General features: G+C 46.8%; 1 protein-coding gene across 1 annotated transcript in view; it reads left to right on the top strand.

The window, feature by feature from the left end:
* The first annotated feature begins 2,025 nt into the window (after positions 1-2,025).
* LOC309331067 (uncharacterized protein) overlaps positions 2,026-24,582 on the top strand; it is a 63,505-nt gene continuing 40,948 nt past the window's right edge. The window contains exons 1-14 of the mRNA XM_081843050.1: positions 2,026-2,722; positions 3,021-3,213; positions 4,170-4,297; positions 6,720-6,857; positions 8,750-8,970; positions 9,330-9,487; positions 10,040-10,267; positions 11,652-11,987; positions 16,186-16,584; positions 18,465-18,635; positions 20,053-20,210; positions 20,326-20,466; positions 21,399-21,537; positions 21,892-22,082. Of these exons, the coding sequence (XP_081699176.1) occupies positions 2,546-2,722; positions 3,021-3,213; positions 4,170-4,297; positions 6,720-6,857; positions 8,750-8,970; positions 9,330-9,487; positions 10,040-10,267; positions 11,652-11,987; positions 16,186-16,584; positions 18,465-18,635; positions 20,053-20,210; positions 20,326-20,466; positions 21,399-21,537; positions 21,892-22,082 (2,778 nt within the window). The 5' untranslated portion in view covers positions 2,026-2,545. The remainder of the gene's footprint in view (positions 2,723-3,020; positions 3,214-4,169; positions 4,298-6,719; positions 6,858-8,749; positions 8,971-9,329; positions 9,488-10,039; positions 10,268-11,651; positions 11,988-16,185; positions 16,585-18,464; positions 18,636-20,052; positions 20,211-20,325; positions 20,467-21,398; positions 21,538-21,891; positions 22,083-24,582) is intronic.

Genomic DNA, 24,582 nt, shown 5'->3' with positions numbered 1-24,582 from the left:
GACGCACTTTTTCCCCTCCAAAAATAAAGGGGAAATGTGTGTGCGTCCTATGGGGCGAATGCAGGCTTTCGCTGAAGCCTGGAGAGCAAGAGGCATCGGTGCGCACTGACCCCTCTTGCTCTCCAGGCTTCAGGAAGCTGTCCGCAAGCCTTGCACGCCCGGCAGGAGCTCCCGCCCAGCGCGCAAGGCTTGGGGCGGCAGCCTGTTGCCCGAAGCACAGGGAGCCCTCCGGAGGGCTCCCCGTGCTTCGGGCGAGTGTCTGCAAGGCTTGCGCGCCCGGCGGGAGCTCCCGCCAGGCGCGCAAGGCTTGGGGCGGCAGCCTGTTGCCCGAAGCACAGGGAGCCCTCCGGAGGGCTCCCCGTGCTTCGGGCGAGTGTCTGCAAGCCTTGCGTGCCCGGCAGGAGCTCCCGCTGGGCGCGCGAGGCTTGGGGCGGCGGCACGGGGCGGCCGGCCGAAGCGAGCGGCGATGGGATTTGGGAGGGAGCTCGCTCGCCGCCCCGCGTGTGCTCGCCGCCGCCGCCGCCCCGCCTCTCGCCGCCGGACTCGCCCGCCTCCCTCCCACGGCACACCAGGCAACATCTTGCGGCACACTAGTGTGCCGCGGAACACCGGTTGGGAAACACTGTTTTAGTGATCCCATTCTCCACCTTCCCTGGAGCTGGGGAAATCATTTTCAGGCCAAGGGTAAGATTCCAGAGGTGGGGCAACATGCCAGTAGTAGGAAAGGCTAGAGGCAAAATAGGTGTGGCTAGAAGCAAAATGTGGGCAAGGCCTGCGACTCTTGCTTTTGCACAGCAGGCCACATTCCAACAACCCTTGTGCTGCATTTTGATCAATGGCCTCAGCAGTGGATGAGAGGTCAGTAGTACCATGAAGACCAACTAAGTTAGTTCTTGGTATGAGCTTTCATGTGCATGCACACTTCTTCAGATACACACATGTGTATCTGTGTATCTGAAGAAGTGTGCATGCACATGAAAGCTCATACCAAGAACTAACTTAGTTGGTCTTTAAGGTGCTACTGGAAGGAATTTTTTTATTTTGTTTTGACTATGGCAGACCAACACGGCTACCTATCTGTAAGTAGTACCATGGACAGCTCCGTGGATGACTCAGGCTGGAGACTCTAACAGAGCAGAGCTCAAATGTTGCTTCAGCACCAGCCAACCTACCAGACAAGTAGGAGCTGCAGCTCTTGTCAGTTATGTCTGTCTTTGGTGAGAGACGCCTACTCATTTATAGGGGTACAGCCTGGCTCCGAATGAGTGGCACTAGAGCAGGCATGAGGAACCTTTTTTCAGACTGAGGGTCATCTACCCTTCTGTGCAACCTCCCAGGGGCCACATGCATATACAATGTGTGGATTTGTGAACATGTATTAAGAAGTAGGGACGCAGGTGGCGCTGTGGGTTAAACCACAGAGCCTAGGACTTGCCGATCGGAAGGTTGGCAGTTCGAATTCCAGCAACGGGGTGAGCTCCTGTTGCCCTGCTCCTGCCAACCTAGCAGTTCGAAAGCACGTCAAAGTGCAAGTAGAAGTGCAAAGTGGCAGGAAGGTAAACGGCATTTCCGTGTGCTGCTCTGGTTTGCCAGAAGCGGCTTAGTCATGCTGGCCACATGACCCTGAAGCTGTACGCCGGCTCCCTCGGCCAATAAAGCAAGATGAGCGCCGCAACCCCACACGACTGGACCAAATGGTCAGGGGTCCCTTTACCTTTACCTTTATGTAAGAAGTGTGTTGAAGTGGGGGTCCAGCTATGGAACTGGTCATCTCATCTTAGGACCAAACAAGATGTGCTGTTAAATACATCTTTGCATTTATTGTGCAGCGCTCTTGGCCGTTTGTTTGTTTGTTTGTTTGTTTGTTTGTTTGTTTGTTTGTTTCATTTTAAGAGGAAATTATATCATGCCCAATAATTACTGGAATCCCAGCAGGTGTGGAAGGGGAAAATTAACCTCTTCTCTCCCCAGCTGAGGTCATGAAGAAAATAATTCCTTTAAAACCGGTAACTGAATTGGGAAGAAATCCCCCAGTTTGTGCTGCCCCTCCCCTCCATACAAAATAAATTCCAGCTTGGGGGAGGAAAAAAAGTATTTTCCTCAGCATCCTAGCAGGGAGGAAAGGTTAAGTTTTCACTCCAGACTTGGTGGGATCTGAAATAATTATCGCACAGACCCAGTTTATTAAGTTTCCATTTAATAATAATATTTTTTTCTAAAACTCTGCCTCGTAAATGCAAGTATGTGGCGAGAGGGGAGAACAGGGTTTATATGATGTTTAAAAATCAAAACCTCTAAGAGGTTTGCATTAAAATTACCCATGATAAATCAGATATTAAAGCAAGCAAGCTGAGAAAACTTCACAATGAAATCAGCAATATTGAAGCTAAATGTTACAAAACACAGTTACATGATGTATACATCTCATCTGGTCCTTACAGACTCCCCTTTCTGTGTTTGTGGCTATGTGTGAATCTTCCTCCTTTGTGCCTCTGACCTGGGTTTCCTGTGTCTGTCTGTTCCTTTCCCGAAGTATGTCAGAGTCATGCCGTACGGTGGGCAGTGTTACGATGAGGGTCCCTTCTTCCCAACGACTCCCAGACACATGGTGCAAGTGGGGGTTGCCAGGATCCCAGACCTCATTCTGAAACCTGACTGGCGAGCAATTATTGGGATTATATTCGGAGTCGTCTTTCTCCTCATTGTTTGCCTGCTACTGACTGTGAGTAAATGAAAGACAAGGGGAGGCAACTACCCCCTAAATTTGTGCATTTGTATGCCTTATTCACACATTACACTGACCAGAGGTGCAAGCTGTCTCTACACATGTACAAATCTTTGTGAGAAAGAGTGAACACTTGCTGATTTGTACAACACAGTTATTGTATACACAGGTACACAGATTGTACACTTGTTGAATGTAGTGTGTGAGCAGTGTGTGTGTGTGTGTGTGTGTGTGTGTGTGTGTGTTCCTGGGAATGTCCCTGCTCCTGTAAGTACTTTTCTCATGATTTTTTCAGACTTTTTGCCAAACCTTTGGCTTGTCCAGGAAAGGAAGCCCTTCCCCACGGTTCCGAAAGTTACAGCTGAAATATAATATAGACAAATATTCTTCCAGAGAATCCACAGTCCTTACCCTCAGAAAATATCACCCTGGAATGCAGCAAGCAGGCAGTTTGGAAAAGAACTTCAGCCACATGGAGAAAAGAGAAGGTATGAATAATCTTTTACAGCATATGATACAGACATGGCACATAAATAAAGAACCAAAGCACATTTGATGGGTGCATCCATGGAGGACTCCTTCTTCATGAGAGGTAGCATAAAATCCTTTCCTTACTGCCAACTAACCTTTGAATTAATTTAGATTTGGGGTCTGTGGGGCTCTGGCCCTCCAGATGCACTACAGAGCCCATCATCCCTTACTATTGACGATGGTGGTTGGAGCTGATGGGAGTTGGAGTCCTCCAACAACAACTGGAGGGTCACAGGTTAATTACCCCTGCCTTGATAAATATTGGTTTGCACTCGAATGGGAGGGATATTGTGTCAAGGCATGGAGTTGCAAATGCTATCCCAGAATCCCTGTGATTTTTTCTTTGCATAATACAGAATGAACTTGTGGCAGCCTTCAACCTGGTGCCTTCCAGATGTTGCTGGACTACAACCCCCATCATGCTGGCTAATTGAATGATGAGTTGTCACCCAACATCTGGAGGGCCATGGGATCAACCCTGTTTCAGGGTATCTGCTGAGCTCAGATCAGAGAGCTAGTGTGATCAAATGACTAGTTTGTTGTTGCTGTTAAGAAACAAGGGATACCTGCATTCAAATCTACAGTCTAGAATAGCTTCAGTATTTTGTTTTTAACACAAGTCACTATGCTTCGGCCTCAGTTTTCTGTCTGTAGAATGGGTATTCGGCAATAATCAACCTTACAGCCCAGTCTAACTATGCTTACCAGCTGATGGAACTTGTCCAAGGAAACATGTTCGCAAAAAATTGTATATATTATTGAATGTATTGAGCAGGATGTTGTTGCTGTGCTCCTCTACCCTCCTTAACACACACCCCACCTTCACATTCCTCTGTTATTATTACTATAGCCATTATTATTACTATTGCTGTTTGTGCTAATATTGCAGCACTCATTTTACCTCTCTTCCTAGGCAAGTGTGAAATATGGGACACGGAAGAACAAATAGATCTGGACTCATTCAATACCAACGCCTTCTTTGAAATTCTGGTCGCGCAGTCTCTGGCAGTTACAGCCAAACTGAGCCAGTTTAAGGAAGAGGTGCCTAGTGGTTGTTTCCTCTGTTTGGATTTTCACCAGCTGAGCTGGTTTTAGAAGTCATTGTCGGGGGGTTGGCATCGTGGAAGCAGGACGGTGGCTCTGCAAGGAGGGAAGCAAGAACAGGCAGTGTGTGAAGAGCTCAGCCTTCATCTGAGGGACCGAGAAGAGCAAGCAGCTTTATAAGGCCAAGTGGAATGTGATTGGCTCCATTAGTTACATGACCCGGGCAGGGAGTTGCGGCAGCAGACCATTGGGCATCTGCGGTGCTGGGACCACTGGTTGGCCCCTGTGAAAATAGGGTGTTGGACTAGAAGGGTCTTTGGCCTGATCCAGCAGGTCTTTTCTGATATTCTTATGTTCCTAACAACAGTACGATTGTACCAAGACGAGAGTCGCATCTTGATGTCTTCAGTACACTATAGTACTCGGGTGGCGCTGTGGTTTAAACCACTGAGCCTCTTGGGCTGGCCGATCAGAAGGTCAGCAGTTCGAATCCCCGTGACAGAGTGAGTTCCCGTTGTTTTGTCCCAGCTCCTGCCAACCTAGCAGTTCGAAAGCACGCCAGTGCAAGTAGATAAATAGGTACCACAGCGGCAGGAAGGTAAACGCCGTTTCCATGCGCTCTGGCTTCTGTCATGGTGTTCCGTTGCGTCAGTAGCAGTTTAGTCATGCTGGCCACATGACCCTCAGCCTGAAAGCGAGATGACTGGACTAAAGTGAGATAACCGTCCAAGGTTCTTTTACCTTTTATCTTTTTACCTAGTACTCAGAGAGAAAAGGCTGACCTTTACTCACTGACATTGTTGTTCTGTAGCAAAGTCTGTCACCAGATTAGTGACAAGCCTATGCCCAAATTCCAGTGAACTTTTGGAAAACTGGGGGAGGCCAAGCGCTGATTAAAGTGACTAAGACAGTTTCAAGGAAAGAGATTTGTAAGTAAAAATGAGCCACACAGCAACATTGCATTGTTTTCTCCTTTGCAAAATAAAATAAAATAAAATAAAATCCAAAACAAAAACGGCACAATTGCGATCAGGTCAGCAGTACAGTGGTACCTCAGGTTAAGTACTTAATTCGTTCCGGAGGTCCGTTCTTAACCTGAAACTGTTCTTAACCTGAAGCACCACTTTAGCTAATGGGGCCTCCCACTGCTGCCGCGCCGCCAGAACACAATTTCTGTTCTCATCCTGAAGCAAAGTTCTTAACCTGAAGCACTATTTCTGGGTTAGCGGAGTCTGTAACCTGAAGCATATGTAACCTGAAGCTTATGTAACCCGAGGTACCACTGTATTTGCCACTTGCAAGCTGCCACAGAAAAGGGCCATAGCTCAGCATCTGCTTTGCTTGCAGTTGGTGCCCAGTTTAATCCCCAGCACCACCAGGTTTGAGAGATCACTGTCTGAAATCATGTAGAGCTGCTGACAGCCAGTGTAAATAGTACTGTGCATGATAGATCGGACTGGATCTACACATGGGGAAAAAACACTATAAATAAGTCAGAAATTAAATCGTTATAACAAAAGGAAAAAGTGCATAGAATTTTGTTGTTGTTGTTGTTGTTGTTGTTGCTATCTAGCGACATCTGGTGTTGCATCTTTATAACGCATTCAAAACGCTAGGGTTTTTTTTACTAATGTAGCTGAGTTCCAGGAGTATTAAAGTACTATCACCCTTTAGAAATCCCTTCTTTGGTGTCTAAGGAGCCAAAGGTAAAGGTAAAGGGACCCCTGAACATTAGGTCCAGTCATGGCTGACTCTGGGGTTGCGGCGCTCATCTCGCTTTATTGGTCGAGGGAGCTGGCGTTTGTCTGCAGACAGCTTGTCTAGTCATGTGGCCAGCATGACTAAGCCGCTTCTGGTGAACCAGAGCAGCGCACGGAAACGCCGTTTACCTTCCCGCTGGAGCGGTACCTATTTATCTACTTGCACTTTGATGTGCTTTCAAACTGCTAGGTTGGCAGGAGCAGGGACCGAGCAACGGGAGCTCACCCCGTCATGGGGATTCGAACCGCCGACCTTCTGATCGGCAAGTCCTAGGCTCTGTGGTTTAATCCACAGCGCCACCTGCGTCCCTCAAGGAGCCAAAGGGTCCTTCCCTTATTTTAGCACAGGAATAAGGTAACAACATATCCAGATGTTGATGGACTCCAACTCCCATTAGCCCCACACTGCATATTCTATGGGCATTGTAGTCCCTCTACATCTGGAGGGGCCCTGGTTTAGCATAGCACCTGAGCCATTTTTAAGGGTGCTCTTCTCTCTTCCTCAGTTCTTCCTGCTTTAGACTATATTCTAATAGATTGCTATAACAACTGCACATGTCTTATAGTTGCATGCACAGAGAATATGGGAGCATAAAATGGGAGCCAAGCCTAGCACAACCGCAACCTGCTCATTTTGCGTGCTTTCTTTCCCTTTGCAGCTGAAAGTCTTGTACCATAAACTTCTGGATGAAGCAGCCATGCTCAGAGATCTTTGGCTAGCCAAGCTGTGCATCCCTGACAGAGCTGATCCTTGTGATGATGTACTGATGGGGAACTATGTCAAAGCAAAACAGCAGGTAGAAGACTGGATAAATCAAATGCCTCTCCAGATGATCAGTTATTTCTGATTAATGCAGGGGTGGCTAATCTTTCTCGGATCAAGGGCTGCACTGACTTGTGGTCAGGAAACATTTTGTGGGGTTTCTGGGGGGGTTGCAAAAAAAAATTGTCACCACCCACAGAAGTTATTAGCAATTTATTTTATTTTTTTAAGCATTCTCTTTGGGCCCCTCCAGACTGGTGATTTTCAACATGCCATTGATGCAACTGCCATGAATTACTGGTGGATTTATAATGTTAGGTACAAAGGTAAAGGACCCCTGGATGGTTAAGTCTGGTCAAAGGCAACTATGGGGTTGCGGCGCTCATCTCACTTTCAGGCCGAGGTAGCTGGTGTTTGTCCACAGACAGCTTTCTAAGTCATGTGGCCAGTATGACTTGAATCGCTTCTGGCGCAATGGAAGACTGTGACAGAAGCCAGAGTGCACGGAAACGCCATTTACGTTCCCACCACAGCGGTACATATTTATGTACTTGCACTGGTGTGATTTTGAACTGCTAGGTTGGCAGGAGCTGGGACTGAGCAACAGGAGCTCACTCTGTCACGGGGATTTGAACTGCCAACCTTCTGATCGGCAAGCCCAAGAGGCTCAGTGGTTTAGACCACAGCGCCACCTCTTTATAATGGACCATCCATATATCACTCCACTTTATTCATTACTTTGTGATACTTCCCCAGTGTTACCACATTATTGCTGTCTGGAAGCCTGTTCTTGTGCAATAATGCACCAGTAATACACTACAGTTGCATCAGCTTAAGTGGGACAGCAATAATAGAGCAAAGAACCTCCTCAGGACCTAGGGAGGATGGCAGCAGCTACTGGGAAAGGATGAGCTTGAATCAGAAGGGAAGGTTACAGGTAAGGTGAGATGGGACATCTTCATCTGGTCCCGAACTTCTTGACCAGCTCATGAAGTTTTGATTCCTACAGCCATGTTTGCTACTGAACCTATACTGAATAAAACTGTCTGTCTTACAAGTAAGAGCCTCTGCCATCATGCTATGCCAGGACAGTGTGAAACAAAAGGAACCGATTTTGTGGATGATGGAATCCATGCCATGAGGGAGAAATTATCTGGTTTCATTTTAATGGGAACCTATGAAATTTGTTCTTCCCAACCTACTTGCAAACTGAAATGCAGGCATACTTCAAAATACTTTGTCCTCTAGAGTTTGTGATGCAGTTCCCCCACCCAAAAAAAAGTTTACAAAAAAGCACATACATTATAGTAGGGAAATTTGCTTGCTGAAATGCGTGAATCAGGAGAAATGCATACAAAATGCAGCCCTGCTTTCATCTAAAAAATTTTTGAAAAAAAGAAAAACACACAAACACATGAGATGGAAGGAAGAGATAACCCCAACCAGAGAAGAATGGCAAATCAAGTTGATGGACTATGCCGAAATGGCAAAACTAACTGGGAAGCTCAGGAATCAAGAAGACAAGAAATTTAAAAAAGAATGGGAAATGTTTATAATGTATATGCAAAATCATTGTAAACAGGTCAAAACACCAGCAGGATATTGAACACACTTGTAATGTAACAGAACGTATAGACAATTTAGGAAGATGAAAAACTAGAGAAGTGCTGATATGCAGTTGAAAATAGAATCAATAGGACCCATGGAAGGGATGGGGGTGGAGTCAGGAGATTCAGAGTAATCTCGATAATTAGATTGGGAATTGTTTTAGTTGTATGTTTATATTTTGGAAAATCAAATAAAAATCTGTTTCAAAAAAAGAAAAGAAAAAATGGGGTAAACTAAAGCCTGGAGAAACTGGGAGAAACTGAAATTGCCTGGTTTGGTCATCCCAATTGTGAATGTGTGGATTTAATGTTTCATTAGGCGGAGGAGGAGATTCTGCTCCGAAAGCACCTGGCCACAGAATATGAAGAAAGCGTGAGCAGGCAGCTCCACTTACTGAGCCAGGACATGAAACGACGTGAGGAGCACTGGGTGGCATTTAATTCTGCTCTGCGAGAAGCCATAAGGTTGACAGAGGCCCTGGCAGAGGCTCTGTCCTCTGAGGAAGGTCAAGTCTCAGGTTCTAAATCAGCCCATCACAGGTAAGGGCCATTCTTTGTGACATGTAAAAGCTTCAGTGACATTATGACCTGGCTGTGCATTAAGACTTTATTTCAGTGTGTACTTAATGCGATCTGAGGCAGGGATGTTGAATCCTCAGGCCTGCCCCTCCCAGGACCCCCCCCCCACTCCTGGCCTCACATCTCATGGGCCCTGCTTCACACCCTCCTTGAGTGTTTTTGACTGGCTGGGATGTACCCTTGAACCCTGATAATACCTCTTGCCAGCTTTTCTTATTTATGGGGAACTGTTTATATGCAGACCTGACTTTCCTACCTCAGAGTGGATACCCTGAGACCATTTTATTTCTGCTTTTTGCTTCTTATCATGGTGGCTTCAGGTTATTAAGCCTCATCGATGCTGCAAGCAACCAGGTGTCCAGCACTGTCATACAGGAGACTCGTAGGCTCATGGCATGGGGCATCCTGGGAGAAGGAACCGGAGCTCACCTTGTTAACAGAGAGAGAACCAGGCTACTCACCAAGGCGGAGCTTGTAGGTAAATGTAAACTCTTAGCTTCCCAGAGGGGTTTTTCTTCATTGGGCACATCTGCACAATATGTGTGCGTGATTGAAATTTGTTTAGTTGTGATGGCTCCCTCCCCTCCACACAGACACACACAAAAAGACTCATGGGGAGAGTTGTTCTGTGCAGGTAGAGAATTTGTTGTCAGATATCCCAGCCCAAGGATGGGGAACTTGTGGCTATCCATCTGTGGACTCCAACTCAACCAGCCCAAGCCAGCATGGCCAATGGTCAGGAATGGTGGGAGTTGGAGTCCAACAAAATCCAGAGGGTTCCCCATCCCTTGGATCAGGCATCCCGAAACTCAGCCCTCCAGCTGTTATGGGACTACAACTCCCATCATCCCTAGCTAACAGGACCAGTGGTCAGGGATGATGGGAATTGTAGTCTAGAAAACAGTTGGAGGGCTGAGTTTGGGATGCCTGCCTTGGATGAACTACAGTTCCCAGGAATGCCTGAGGGGCAGCCCAAATTTACGCAGCTGCACCATTGAGTCTGTGTGTATCTTTCCATTGCTCTTCCCAGGATCAGATGGCTCTGTGAAGGCACACGATGTCCTGTACCAGGATGCTACCACTGGACTGATAATGCCCAGCCATGGTGCTGTCATGCTGCTGGCCAATCAGTCCACGGAGCCTGTATCTGCCCACCACTTCCTGCACCCCGACACAGGAAGATTGCTCCCGATAGCTGGGAATGTTGGCTTCGACCCAGTCAACTCTAAGCTGATCCCTGTTGTTGATTTAGCACCTGGTAAGAGCCATGGTTCTTCTATAACTCCATTAATCAGCCCTATCTGAAGGTGCTAGCTTGCGTACTGTTGTTGAACCATCATCACATTGTAACCTGTAACCAATCATGAACTGGTGGTTGCCCAACCCATGCACCTACAGCTGCCATATGTAGAGGAAGACCACTGGACGATCTGCTCTGACTGACACCATTTCCCCAAAGATTTAGACGGGGATCTTTCCACCCAAGGTCCTGTCCTGTCTCCAGCTGGGGGCACAGAGTCCAGGGACACCAAGCCACATACTGCCAGCATCAGCCTGAGATCTAGGAAGCAAAGTCAGCTCAAACAAAGGGCATGTTGCAGCAATGGCAGGTCAGGCAAAGCAGAGAGTAAGTTCAGATCAGCAATGGCAGGCAAAGCAGAGGTCAGCATCCACATGTAGCTGCTTGGGAAGGTTCTGTCTACTTTTGCCTCTGACTCCACCCACCAGTGGCACGTGGCCCCCTAAAAGGTTGCCCAGAGGGAAATGAGAAATGTTACTCCTCATCCCCCAGTCTAGACTGTGGAAATGTTAAGGATTGTAGGAAAGGATACATTGAATAAATATTATCCTTCCTTGTCTCGCATTAGTGACTGATGTAGCAGAGCAAATTCCCCTTTATATAGCTGGAAGCTAATTTGCAGATTCGTTTCAATCTCTTAGTTAAGATTATTTTCTGGTGTCCCCTTTTATCCCTCCTGAAAGAATAAAGACACAAAAGTCTTTCTGAGTAAAGTAACAAAAAGTTTACTCACATTTCAGTTCACGTTATGATCCCTGAAAGGCAGACTTAACCTGAAAGGTTAAGAACTTTGCTTCAGGATGAGAACAGAAATCGTGCTCCAGCAGTGCAGCAGCAACAGGAGGCCCCATTAGCTGAAGTGGTGCTTCAGGTTAAGAACAGTTTCAGGTTAAGAACGGATCTCCAGAATGAATTAAGTACTTAACCCGAGGTACCACTGTAGTTACATAAGAGACAGTGAGTTCATCTCAAATGGAGACTGAACTCATGTGCTGCTGGCTGAGAGCCAGCAGACAGCAAAATTACATTAAGAGAACAAAATGGCTGCAGGAGAGCAGCATGGCAGCAAAAGATAGAACAAGACAACTTCAAGACTAGACTGCGACTGAGAAAATGGCTGTATGACTCAGCTCTTTTATGGAGTCAGCCAGGGCCATGCCCATCTCCCAGGTCACATGCAGGGGGAGGACGCTCCAGACCAGTGGAACAGAAAGCTACACTGACTGGATGTCCCCTGCCTGTGCCCACTCTAGAGAAATAAGGAATGTTCCATTTGACTGCATTTGACTGCAATGGATTATATCCCACATAGACTGTAAACACCTTTGGTTTCTCTGCTTAGGGGAGATTCGTCACTTGGAAGTTCCCATCTTGCCCTATGTCCCGTATCCCGTGTGTCTCCACTCTGGTCTACCAGTGAAGACTCGCCTGCCAGTCCTGCAGCCTGAGAAAGTGTTTAAATTGGGAGGCCTCATGCAAGACCCAGCGACGGGGATCGAGGTGCCAATACTTGCCGTTACCATTCACCCCCAAACTGGCCAGAAGCTGTCTTTGGGTGGGACATACCTGAATCCTCTAACAGGAACGTTGACGCCTCTTGAATTGGGGGGGCCTATGAGGTTCCCGGAAGGAGGAAGAATTGTTCCAATCCTTGGAGTCAGTTTGGATAATAACACAGGTAAGTGTTGTGTTCTCTTAACTGGGTTTTGTTCTCTTGGTTTCATCTACCTGGCTTGCTTCTGGAAGAAAGAGAAACAGCGGGGAGGATAGGTCAATGGCAGGACACCTGCTTGGCATGCAGAAGGTCACCAGTTCCATTCCCAGCATCTCCAGGTAGGGCTGGGAGAGACCCCTGCCTGAAACCCTGGGGAGCCGCTGCCAGGCAGTGTAGACCATACTGAGTCAGATGGATCAATGGTCTTGAGGCAGTTTGAGGAAACATCCTATGCCTGAAAGGATGGATCTTAGGTCAGTGGGAGAGCATCTGCTTTCCATATAGAAGGTCACAGATCCCCAGCATTTCCTTCTAGGGTGGGAATGTCCTGCCGGGAAACTAGGAGACCCACTGCCGGTCAGAATAGGCAGCATTAGGCTAGATGGACAAACAGTCTGACTCAGTATAAGGCAGGTTCACCTGTAAGATTTGGATGTCTGCAGTGCAGGCAGAAGGTCACTATGCTGAGCTATGTCTCAACCACGATGGTCATCTGGCAATCAGCAGGCAAGACCCAGCTCCCCAAAATCCCCATCCAGCCCCTAGTAGTTTATCCTGCATTGTCCTTGTACCAGCCTTCAGGTTTATCCTGCTGGCAGGTTCTGTTCACAGGAACATAGGAAGCTGCCTTATACCAAGTCAAGTCCATCTAGCACCCTACTGTCTTCACTGCCTGGAAGTAGTTCTCCTGAGTTTCAGGTACGAAGTCCTTCTCAGCCCTATCTAGAGAGGTCATTTGGGCTTGAACTCAGGATCTTCTGCAGGCAAGGTAGATGCTTTGCTTCTGAGCTACAGCACCATAAAACACCAGTCCTGAAAAACCTACATTGGCTCCCACTACATTTCCGAGCACAATTCAAAGTGTTGGTGCTGACATTTAAAGCCCTAAATGGCCTCAACCCAGTATACCTGAAGGAGCGTCTCCGCCCCCATCATTCAGCCAGGACACTGAGGTCCTCCCTTGAGGGTCTTCTGCTGGTCCCTTCACCACGAGGTTACAGGGAACCAGGCAGAGGGCCTTCTCGATAGTGGCGCCCTCCCTGTGGAACACCCTCCCTTTGGATGTCAAGGAAATAAACAGCTATCTGACTTTTAGAAGACATCTGAAGGCAGCCCTGTATCGGGAAGTTTTAAATGTTTGATGTTTTACTATGTTCTGATATATGCTGTGAGCTGCCCAGAGTGGCTGGGGAAACCCAGCCAGATGGGTGGGATATAAATAATAATAATAATAATAATAATAATAATAATTATTATTATTATTATTATTATTATTATTATTATTATTATTTCCCCTTCTGCTTCCTCTTCTTTTTTAAAAAAATAATATTTATTAAAGTTTCAACAATTACAGAAAGAAAAAATAAACATACCACATTAAACAAAAACAAAACAACACACCACAATATAAAAAAGAGGGGGAAAACAACAACAGAGAAATAAAGCCCATTAAACAAAAACAAAAACGCAAAAAAGAAAATGCATCAGATCTCCTCATTACCATTCTTTCATTAGCTTATTTCCTTGACCTCCTCACACCTCCCTTTTTTGTATTCTAGGTCTATTATCTATTTCAGCAAATCCTTTCCCTCTTTTAAAATTTTTGTCCTGTAAATTGTCTTAATATAATGTAGCTTTACTTTTCCTCCTTTCACCAATTAACAGTCAGTTATTCCCAAATCCTTTATATCCTTCCTGCTAAAATCATATAATATTGTTCCAACATCCTTCTAACAGATATTAATTTTACAGTGTTTCTGTAAATACTTTAAATTTCCTCCAATCTTCCTCCACCGACTCTTCTCCCTGCTTCCTCTTCTGTCTGTGGTCAGGCCAAGACATTTTGCTGCCTGAGGCAAAGGTCAAGATAGCACCTTCCCCAATGTAGAGAAACCAAGTAGAGAGGCAGCAGTGGTTGAAGGTCACATGACAGCATCCTCCAAAACACTTGAAAGCATTGTGGTACCTTAGTGGGCACGTAGCAAGCCATGAGGCACACATAACTCTGCCCTCCTACATTTTGATGCTACCCCCAGCATCTGCCACCTGAGGCAGCTGGTTGTTTTATGGTAGGGCAAGCCCTGCCAGTGGGTGGGCCATTAGCCCTTCAAGGTGCTGGACGTTGATGACACCTTGGTTTCTACCACCACCATCTTGCTTCTTAATGGAAAGCCACAGGTGATGGGCATGAACTTAATACGTGACACAGCTCAAATCAAAAGGTCTCTGAGAGAAACGGTTGATTTAGAAGCATTATTTCAGAAGCTAAAAAATAAAATCAATAACCACCCCAGCCTTTTCATGAAGATATTCTAGAAAGAGTGAGAGAGTTGAAATTAAAGCTATGATTGATTACTCTTAAGAGGTGCTGCATTCATTAATTGAACAGCTGAGGCAAATTTGACTTTCTTGGAAGTAGTTCAGTTGATCGATTAATGTAATAAACAGCGCATTAAAATAGGTCTGTTAGAGTCTTCCAGCTCAGCTTAGTAAGCATTTTTCACTCTGTTCAGTTTTGTATCAGTGATGTTAGAAAATGAGATGAACAGATTCCTCATTTTCCTCCGGTCTCTGTCAACTCCATGGTAATGACAGGATGAAGACACCCAGAAATTGGGGAGAGGGCAGACTGAGGACCTCCAGCTCCAACTCAGTTTATCCTAACTTCTTTGTCTAAACTAGGCTCCAAGCTCAAAGAGTTTTTTCTTCCCGGTTAGTATATGATCCACTTTGTGTCTCCCGCTTGTGTTAGTAAATAGAGCTGGTCTTTCTCTTTGACCAACCGATGTGGAGTGTTAAAATTAGGTCATGATTCTTCATTCCCTCAACTTTGGGTAACTTTTTCTGGTTCAGACAAAAAATGCAGGAAGAAACTGTGGGTGTTAGAAATGAGATTTATTCCAGGCCTGACATGTTTGAAATAAATCCTTCCTTGGGGCGCTATAAATATACAAACTGCATACATAGCAAATGGGATATCGAGTGCAGAAGATAATAACTCAGTTCTGTGGTTGTTTGATCCTGGCTCAGAAACAAGAGTGAAGCATCACTCCAAGGCCTACCCATTTCCTGATTTGTCTCAGTTCTGCTCCATGGGCATCCAAATATTCTTTTCTGTGACTGAGGGGAAGCCTCACGAACCTGAACCTGCCTAATCTGTATTTTCTCAAACAATATCTGATTCAAAACACAGCCATCCTTTGAAATACTCACTTCTCATAATTTGGCATTGCAATTCTTCAGCCAAGTAATTTGTACAAAAATGCATATACTAGGGCTAAAGTGAACATATGTAAGTGAAAATAGTACAGTGGTACCTCGGGTTAAGTACTTAATTTTTCCGGAGGTCCGTACTTAACCTGAAACTGTTCTTAACCTGAAGCACCACTGTAGCTAATAGGGCTTCCTGCTGCCGCCACACCGCCAGACCACAATTTCTGTTCTCATCTTGAAGCAAAGTTCTTAACCTGAAGCACTATTTCTGGGTTAGCAGAGTCTGTAACCTGAAGCGTATGTAACCTGAAGTGTATGTAACCCGAGGTACCACTGTACACAAAAATGCATAAGGTTAGGGGAAATGGCTTTGCAAAAATGGGTATATTAGAATCAAGATTGTAAGGCAGAGCAACTTTCATGAGGAATTTTCTGGAAAGAAAAAAATTACAATGATGTGGAAATGTTGAACTTCCACATCACATTTAACTGTAACTTCCTGTTCCCCTCTTCTTTCTTTCTTTCTTTCTTTCTTTCTTTCTTTCTTTCCAACTGTTTAAATCAATTCATGAACCAAGAACCTATACATTGACCACTAATAATGAAACTTATGTTGTAGATATTTTCCCATGTTTACTATGCTATTTTTGTGATACACAAATTACATGAGAAAACTTGGTATACTTGTTTGTATAACATTATTCTTGTTTATAAAACCCAATAAAAATAAAAATAAAAATAAAAGCTGTAACTTCCTGTGACAAATCTTATTGTTTACTGTGTAAGGGGGTTGAATTGAACACTAGTTGTGTGGTAAATACCAGGCCTTTGAGTAAAAGGCCCTATTCAAATAAAGCATTGAAATGGAACCTGAACCTGAACCTTATGTGGGAAGGTGAATATCCAGATTAACTCTTTTTTTCTTTCTTTGCTTGTCTTTTAAATGCAGGAGACCTCATTCCAGTGGGAGGCCTCCATGGGCCCTCAGAGAACCTCCTCCTTATAGGGGATTCCTTTAAGGAGCCACTGAGCGGGAAGGTTGCCCGTGTCCAAGGCATTTGCCTTCAGCAAGACAAGATGGCCGCTCACGCAGGGGGCTATCAGGTGGTATTGGATGCCAACCTCCTTGCAGCTCAGATCCACGTGGCTCAATCACTAAGAGAGTATAAGGACGCCATTTGTGAGGATCTGTGCTCTGCTGGAGATAGGCAGAAAGCCCTCAAAGCCGCAGAAGAAGACATGAAAAGCGTACTCTCCGAGGTGCTGGATTATTTGTTGTACCAGCTAAGAACCCTAGAGAAACAACGGGGCCATGCATCAATTCTCAAGAGCACCGGCGGCAAGCTGGGTAGGTGCTTTGAATTACAACTGTGTTGTTCTACATCCTTCTGTAGAAATGAATCCCTGCCAGTTACTGTTCCGTACAAATCAGTCTGTACTTGAAGTTCCACAGGTGTTAAGTTGTGGGTGAACATATCAGACGACACAGCGATTCTTCAAACAGCTCTTGTTTATTCAGAGGCCAGAACAGAACTGAGCTGAAGTGCTCAGTCAGCCTGCTTATATAGAGCGCCAGTACAACGTTACTGTAGCAACTTTCTAAAACTATCCAATCACTGAATGTCACTTTCGATCCTTCATTTGCATAACTATCTACAGTATCCCCCTGCTGGCCCAGGGTGAGAACTTCAGTACATAACAACAGGTGCAGCCTTTGCTCAAAGCAATCCTGTGGGGCACTGGTTTTCAACCCTGGTGTGCCTTGAATGATGGTCAGGGGGTGCTGCAGGCAACACTGGCCTCTGTCCTTCTTTCTTCCCCTCCCTTGTTTGATGCCCTTTCTTGTCTCTGCCTCCCAAAAGCTGGCACAGTTGTTTGTTGCAGCAGCCCTGGCTACAAACTTCCCAGATGGATGGTGCCACTGGGAGGCATCTCTCTTTGGGGTGGGGTGGGGGGCAGCTCAGATAACGGGACAGTAGCAGTGGCTGCCCGGAGGACTCCCAAGGAGAGGGGAGAAGAGAGGAGACTGAAGGAACTCTCCACAAGGGAGGGTGTTTGAAAAACAACTGGGCTCCTGAGCCCCACAGGGCAGCTGCAGAAAGAATGTAGTTGGTCAAGGGAGCTGTGGACCCCAAAAATTTGAAAACCTCTGCTGTGGGGGATGTGGTGCAATGTGAGTTGTATCTACACACTACACAACATGCTGAGAGTGGGCCCACTGAAATCAGCAGACATAGCTAACTTCCACTGGGTCTACTGTACGTAAGTACAAGCCTGTGTCTATATATGGAACACAATAAAATGCAACATGGTGCAGTGATTAGAGTGTTGGGTTAAGGATGGAAAAATCTGTCTATTTTGAGTTTCTTATTTTTCCAATCTTAAAGTCAGTTCTCCAGATCTGCATCCATTTGTGTGGTTTTTTTTTCTAAACAATTTCATTAAAATTCATCATAATTTTTAGGGTGTGTGTCCCCTAGCATACACATTTTTACAAGCAATTTTCCATAAGAACATGCATTTGTGTATGCTCTATCCCTGACTATACACAGTACAATAACACATTCTTGGGTCAGAGAGCTGCATTGCAAAATGTGGAGGTGGGCAAATTTGGAAGAAAAGTTTCAATTTGCACATTGTTTTGGGAAGGGTAGATTAGGTAAGTTTGCAAGAAAATATGTACCGAAAGAAATTTCACTCCCCAGGCTCAAATCCCTGCTCAGTTGATGATCATGTACAAATAACTCTCTCTGAGCCTTGCCAACCTCACATGAGAGCCAATGTGGTATAGTGGTTAAGAGCGGTGGACTCGTAATCTGGTGAACTGGGTTCGATTCCCCGCTCCTCCACATGCAGCTGCTGGGTGACCTTGGGTTAGTCACACTTCTCTGAAGTCTCTCAGCCCCACTCACCTCACAGAGTGTTTGTTGTGGGGGAGGAAGGGAAAGGAGAATGTTAGCCGCTTTGAGGCTCCTTAGGGTAGTGATAAAGCAGGATATCAAATCCAAACTCTTCTTTTCTAAAAGGATGAGGGGGAAGAAAAGAAAATGCACACTGCCCCTTTAAGGAGTTGTAAAATAAACGGGTAACAGAGAAATAAGCAACATACAAGTTCTCCTTCTTTCCATATACACACACCCAAATTCACCTGTTGTCATGATGATGGGCGTTTGCTAGTACAGTATTCGTACTGACTTGACTATCCTTTCCCTGTCTCAACCAAATTAGGGATGATCAAATATCCCAGCACAGAACTCTGGATCCCTGCCATCTTTGGGATGAAAATCCCGGATCCAGGAGGTTCTGATTTGATGGTGCCCATCCTTGGAGTTGAATGTGACTGGAAGACAGGGCAGCCAATGCCGTTAGCTGGGACCATGGAAGATGCAGATGGGAAAGGTGAGGGCTAACACTTTGGACTGGAAGCTCGCCGCAGCAGGAAGGAAAGTGAGCAGGTGACACACAGTCAGCTACAGGGCGGTGGTGTCATGCTTAGCAGCGGTACATGAAGACGATCTCTGATTTGTTGCTCCAAATGCTGTATTATTTTATTGTGTTCTTGGATGGCTACAAGTTGGGGGCAGTGCTTGATTTTTCAGAGGATGGGTGCCATGGTGTTACTGTTAGCATAGGTAAAGGTAAAGGGACCCCTGACCATTAGGTCCTGTCGTGACCGACTCTGGGGTTGCAGTGCTCATCTCGCTTTATTGGCCAAGGGAGCCGGCGTACAGCATCCGGGTCATGTGGCCAGCATGACTAAGCCACTTCTGGCGAACCAGAGCAGCGCACAGAAACGCCATTTACCTTCCCGCAGGAGCAGTACCTATTTATCTACTTGCACTTTGACGTGCTTTTGAACTGCTAGGTTGGCAGGAGCAGGGACCAAGCAACGGGAGCTCACCCCGTTGCAGGGATTCGAACCGCCAACCTTCTGATCAGCAAGTCCTAGGCTCTGTGGTTTAACCCACAGCGCCAGCCACGTCCCTTACTGTTAGCATACAAAGCCATTTAACAGATTGGGACCAGTTTCCTTACCCCACTTCATTCTGTGGAACTGCCACTATTACAGGTGCCGCATAAAATTTGTTCCACTCTTGCAAGAAATCAATCTTTTAGTGTGGCGACATCTACACTTTGGGCCTCTTCCTCTCTCATAATACTACAACTCAGGGCCATTCAATGAAGGTGAATATGGGAAGATTCAGGACAGACAAAAGGAAATGCTTTTTCTCATGCACTGTAGAGGTAGACTATGGAATCCCACAAGATGTACCCATGACCGCAAAACTGGAAGGCTTTAAAAGAGGATTCGACAAATGCATGGCAGATATGGGTGTCAGTGGCCACTAGGCCCAATGGCTATGTTCATCCTCCACTGTTTGAGGCAGAATGCTGGGAATCCCAAGTTTGGACACCGCTGTTGAATCTGGGTCCTATTTGTAGGCTTTCCAGAAGCTTCCGGGAAAGATAGGATATTGGATTTAGATGGGTCTTTGGCCTGATGAAGCAGGACTCTTTTGTTCTTCTGTTAAGTAGGAAATATATATGCTGTTGTCTAGTGGGGAAGGTGGAATGAGTGGAGACAGTGGTCCCATAGTGAAGCCCTTTGTGGTTCAAATCACAGTCTAGAATGAATGGGGTAGAATCCAGAAACATTAAGGATGTAGCAGCCCGCTGCAAAAAGCAACAACACAAAAAATATGCTTCTCACAATGGTATGGGTTTCATCATGCTTCAGAGATTTCTGACTTCATGCTCATAAAAACTCACATTAATACCCACTTAGGCTTGGTGGTTTGGCTCTGACTCCTTGCAGGTCTTGTTCCACTCGCTGTTGGCTTCAGAACAGTGGATCCCATAACAGGCGAGACCGGTCCAGTCATTGGGGCTCAAATTAACCCTTGGACAAATGCTGTCATTCCTGTGGTCCAGTCCCTGGGAAATTTACCAAGAGGAAATCCAGACCCGGAACTGGTAACTCCCATTCCAAGTTATTATTATTTTTAAGGGGAGGGGGAAGGCGGTTTGTTATTTGTCAAACTCCTTTCTGATTCTTGCAGCCTGTTATGGGAAGTCTTTGTTTTTACAGCTGGCTGCTTTGGAGAAGGAAATAAATGCCAAGCAAGCATACTGGCACTGCCAGCGGGCAAAAGAAGAGGAGCTCTTTAAAGAGCTGGATTTTATATGTCTGGATGTCTTGGATGCAGCCAAGGAGGGGAAAATGAAAAAGGTGCATGTTGGCTTTACCTGCAACACCTGCTGTGAAATTGGAAGAGTGCCCTCTGCTCTGTATGCATGCTGGGCTTATTCCCCTGGGCTGGGGTAGCAGCACTTCAACAGACTGTCATGTCCTTGTTAAAGACAGATTCTCCCCACCTATAGATAGGAAGCTGCCTTATAGAACTCAGGCCACTAATCCATTAAGCTCAGCATTATTGTCATGGACTGGTTGGACACAGAGGAATGTAGGAAGGAACGGGCTGGGAAATCTCCAAGTTAGGAAGGCTCAGGGCTCGGGGAGTAGTGGTGGGACAATGATGAGTGGTCAGAGGGAGAAGTCTGGGAAAAGGAAGTGTCGGAAACCGAAGGCGTAACAGGGTTTAGTGAGCAGGGAGAGTCAGTGATAGAGCGAAGTCCAGAATCAGAGGCAGAAGCTAAAGCAGGAGAGTAGAGAGGCCAAGGGGCAGAGATGAGTCAGGCTGCTGAAGAGTCACAGATATCTCCCCTTCCTGCTGTGACAAGCTCCCCTCCCCCCCCTTGTCTCCCAGAACTAGAAGAGGCATGAAAAGGGCACAGGAGAGATTAGTGACTCACAGTCACAGTCTCCGATTGCTTGGGGAAAACCCTGGACATGAGGGAACTTAGGCATTTGTGGGTGTTAGAACAACCAAGAGGACCTCTTCAACTAAAAATAAAATAAGATCCCAGTCCTTATGATTCTGCATAAAGGGCTGAATGAAACACAAATATAGGAAGCCACCTTATACTGAGTCCAACAACAGTTACATCCAGTCCAGTATTTCCTGCACTGACTGGCAGTGGCTGTGGAGGAGGCGGTCTTTCCCAGCCCTACCTAGAGATGCTGGGGAGTGAATTGGGAAGACTTTCTGCATGCAAAGCATATTTTAGCTTAATTCTCGTTATCTCCCCTCCCCCTTGCAGTTAAGGTATAGGATCAAATTAAGACCTGCTGATGAAATCTATCACCTACTGGAAGAATTCTCTGCCCAGGAAACTCAAAGGAGAGCTAGCAGAGATCAGAACATGCTGTGGGACACAGAACAGTCTCTGAGGATGAGAGGTATGGAGGCACAGCTTCTGGCTGTTGCGTTTGTGTAGTCTTGAACTACAGCTGAGCTGAAGTTTCTCACAAGACAGTTTCCTTGGAAAATATCTGAGATGTTTCTTTTCCTCGCCCCCTTAGAAAAAGACACATTTGCAGAATTTTCTCCACTGTTTGTTGTTGGTTGGTTGGTTGCAATGGGCCCCCTCCCACCCCACTCACACACCCCACCCCACCCCACAATCCCCTGGGCCTCAATTTCCCCAGCTGTGCCCTAGAGCAGCGCTGTTGCATCAAGCTCTTCTGTAAAATGTCCTTGCTGAGCTTCTAACGGTGTTACTCATTGAGACGATTGTGTTTTGGTGACTCCAGTTGACAAGGACGAGAGAGATCAGGAAGGCAGAGTTCGGCTTTTGCTCAGGAAGATGCTGGAGAAACTGGTCCAGTTCGTCCGGAGGATGCAGCTAGAAGAAGGACGGATCCAGATGCAGTTGAAGGAGGCAGAACGGCAGTGGAGCAGAGGCTTGCGCATGGAAGATGCCATCAGAGAGAAATCCAGAAAGGTGAGGTCACCACCAGTTCCCCAACATGATCTGCCATGATCTGGCTTTGATGTACTGTACATTAAAAACCCTGATTTATGTGTCTCCGGTGGTATAGTGCGGGGAGGAATGCAGGTGGGCACAACTCCAGTACTTTTCTTAGAGAAGAGGTGATCACAGCATCTGTTAGAGTGCCAGGGCAATTTACAAAGTCTTCTTGCTCTAGCAAGTGAATGAGCAGATAATGTGGCCTTCAAGTTGGCTTGCGGTGAGAGATTAGCATAAGGCAAGTGTCAGAGCCACCCTGGGTCCCAGCTCACAAGAGACCAAAGTCCAGTCCAAGCTATATACAAAAGGTTTTATTGAAGATCATTGTCGTCATTACATCCAAACTCCGTGGCTCCGCATCTGTTACCCTTAGATGTTAGAAGTCCCCTCTGAGTCCGTCCCTCCCCTGCACCAATTTAAGAGGCTTGTACTGCTCCACCTTTTCCTCTCTTTCCTTTTCCGCAGGGTCTTCCTGCCCCCCTGTCTTCCCTCTTTCCGGGACTCCCCAGAGGCTGAGTCTTCTCCCGCCTGCTCCCCCCTCCTTCGTGCTTTGGCACCAGGCTCCTCCTCAGAGCTCTCCTCATTTCCGCGCGCCTCTATATTTGAACTTGGCGCGCGTACGTTGCCTCTGACCTTCCTTTCTACAGTTACGCTGCTCTCGGTACTACACTCCTCCCTTTCAGGCAGGACGTCTTGCTCCGAACTCCTCCCCCTTCCTCCTTCCTGTCCTGCTTTTTCTGACACACTGGCAACTCCCCCCCCTCTACTCCGTTCCGACGGGGGAGCTGGTCCCGCTTTGCCACTCCCACTGGGGATTCCCTCTTCGTTCCCCTCTCTCTGACTGATTCCCTCTCTATTGCCCCTTGGCCTGACCAGGGGGGCTCCCTTCTGGGAATCCTCTGATTCGCTAGACGGACTTTGGGACAACCTCGGCTCGTTGTCGTCCTCTTCCTCCTCGCCCTCGCTCTCTGTCTCCTCTCTCCCTAAAACCCTGACATCCATCCCCCCCTCGAAGCCCCCCCTTCCCCCCTTCCGCTCATCGGGTGCAGGTTGTGGAAGCTGCCGCTCTTCGGAGGCGGACGCAGGATACAGATTCTGCACCTCCATCTCCTCTGTTTGCAGTTCGTTGTACGAGTGTTCGAATTCGGGTTCTTGACCCAAGGTGTTCTCTTCTCCCTCCTCCATTGGTACCTGGTCCGGTACTACACTCCTCCCTTTCAGGCAGGACGTCTTGCTCCGAACTCCTCCCCCTTCCTCCTTCCTGTCCTGCTTTTTCTGACACACTGGCAACTCCCCCCCCTCTACTCCGTTCCGACGGGGGAGCTGGTCCCGCTTTGCCACTCCCACTGGGGATTCCCTCTTCGTTCCCCTCTCTCTGACTGATTCCCTCTCTATTGCCCCTTGGCCTGACCAGGGGGGCTCCCTTCTGGGAATCCTCTGATTCGCTAGACGGACTTTGGGACAACCTCGGCTCGTTGTCGTCCTCTTCCTCCTCGCCCTCGCTCTCTGTCTCCTCTCTCCCTAAAACCCTGACAGCAAGTCAGAAAATGAAGCAAATCATCAACTACTTCTCTGGGTACTTCTTTCCTTTTCTTTGATGGGGTCCCTTCTTCACACACCCTCAAAGATTTCTGGGAACTATGGTTGGCTAAAGGTGCTGGAATTGCAGGTGTCAGATGGTGGTGTGGTTGCTCGAAAGTAAACAGGCAAGACTCCGACCTGTCTTTTCCAGGCTTTATTCTTGGTGCAAACTACTTACAGTGAAGAGCGTTGTAAGTTCATGTCTGGCTCAATCACTAGCGGAATCTGGAAGTGGTCGGTCTTTGTACCTCCCCCAGCATAAAAGTCGCCTCACCCCCAGCCTTTTCCGCCCCTCCCTGCACCGAAGCCTACTGCGCAGAATGGACGCTGGCAGGGGCATACTTCCCACCTCTCCAGTGTTGAGGCTCTCCCTAGCATCCCCTGGTCCCTGCACCTCTTCTCCACTGGAGGTGGGGCTTTCCTCCTCGCCAGAGGAGGGAGTACTTCGCAAGATTTTCGGAGGATCCCTATAACACAACTGCCCTTCCATCTCTTGCCTCTGAGTTGATGGCAGTTCCCTGACATCCAGTCTGTAGTGAGTAAACTCCAATTCCCAGAATTCTTTGGGGGAAGCAATGTATTTGAATGTGCTTTAAATGTATGACATATATGGGTAACACTTTTTTGCCTGTCCTTTGCATTTCTGTTTGAAACCCTGAATTATCATAATAGTGTTATAGGTTTTGCGTGCCAGAGTGTGTGGGCACTGGCTAGGGATAAGCCATTAAGAAACAAAGGCTGGACTGACCAGTCATTCACCCATCAATGCAAGTCATTGATAAAACAGAAAACTGCTGGGCACAGAGAGGGAGGTTGCCAGGGTTACAGTGGGAGATAATGGAGACAGAAGGGGAAGTTGCGTTTTGGCAAGGGTTTCTTTGGGAAGAAGCAG

This window comes from Podarcis erhardii, assembly GCF_964252035.2.
Source record: "Podarcis erhardii genome assembly, chromosome: 16".
NCBI classification, from domain to species: domain Eukaryota; kingdom Metazoa; phylum Chordata; class Lepidosauria; order Squamata; family Lacertidae; genus Podarcis; species Podarcis erhardii.
Note: the sequence above shows the minus strand (reverse complement) of the source record. Positions and strands in the feature narration are given on the sequence as shown.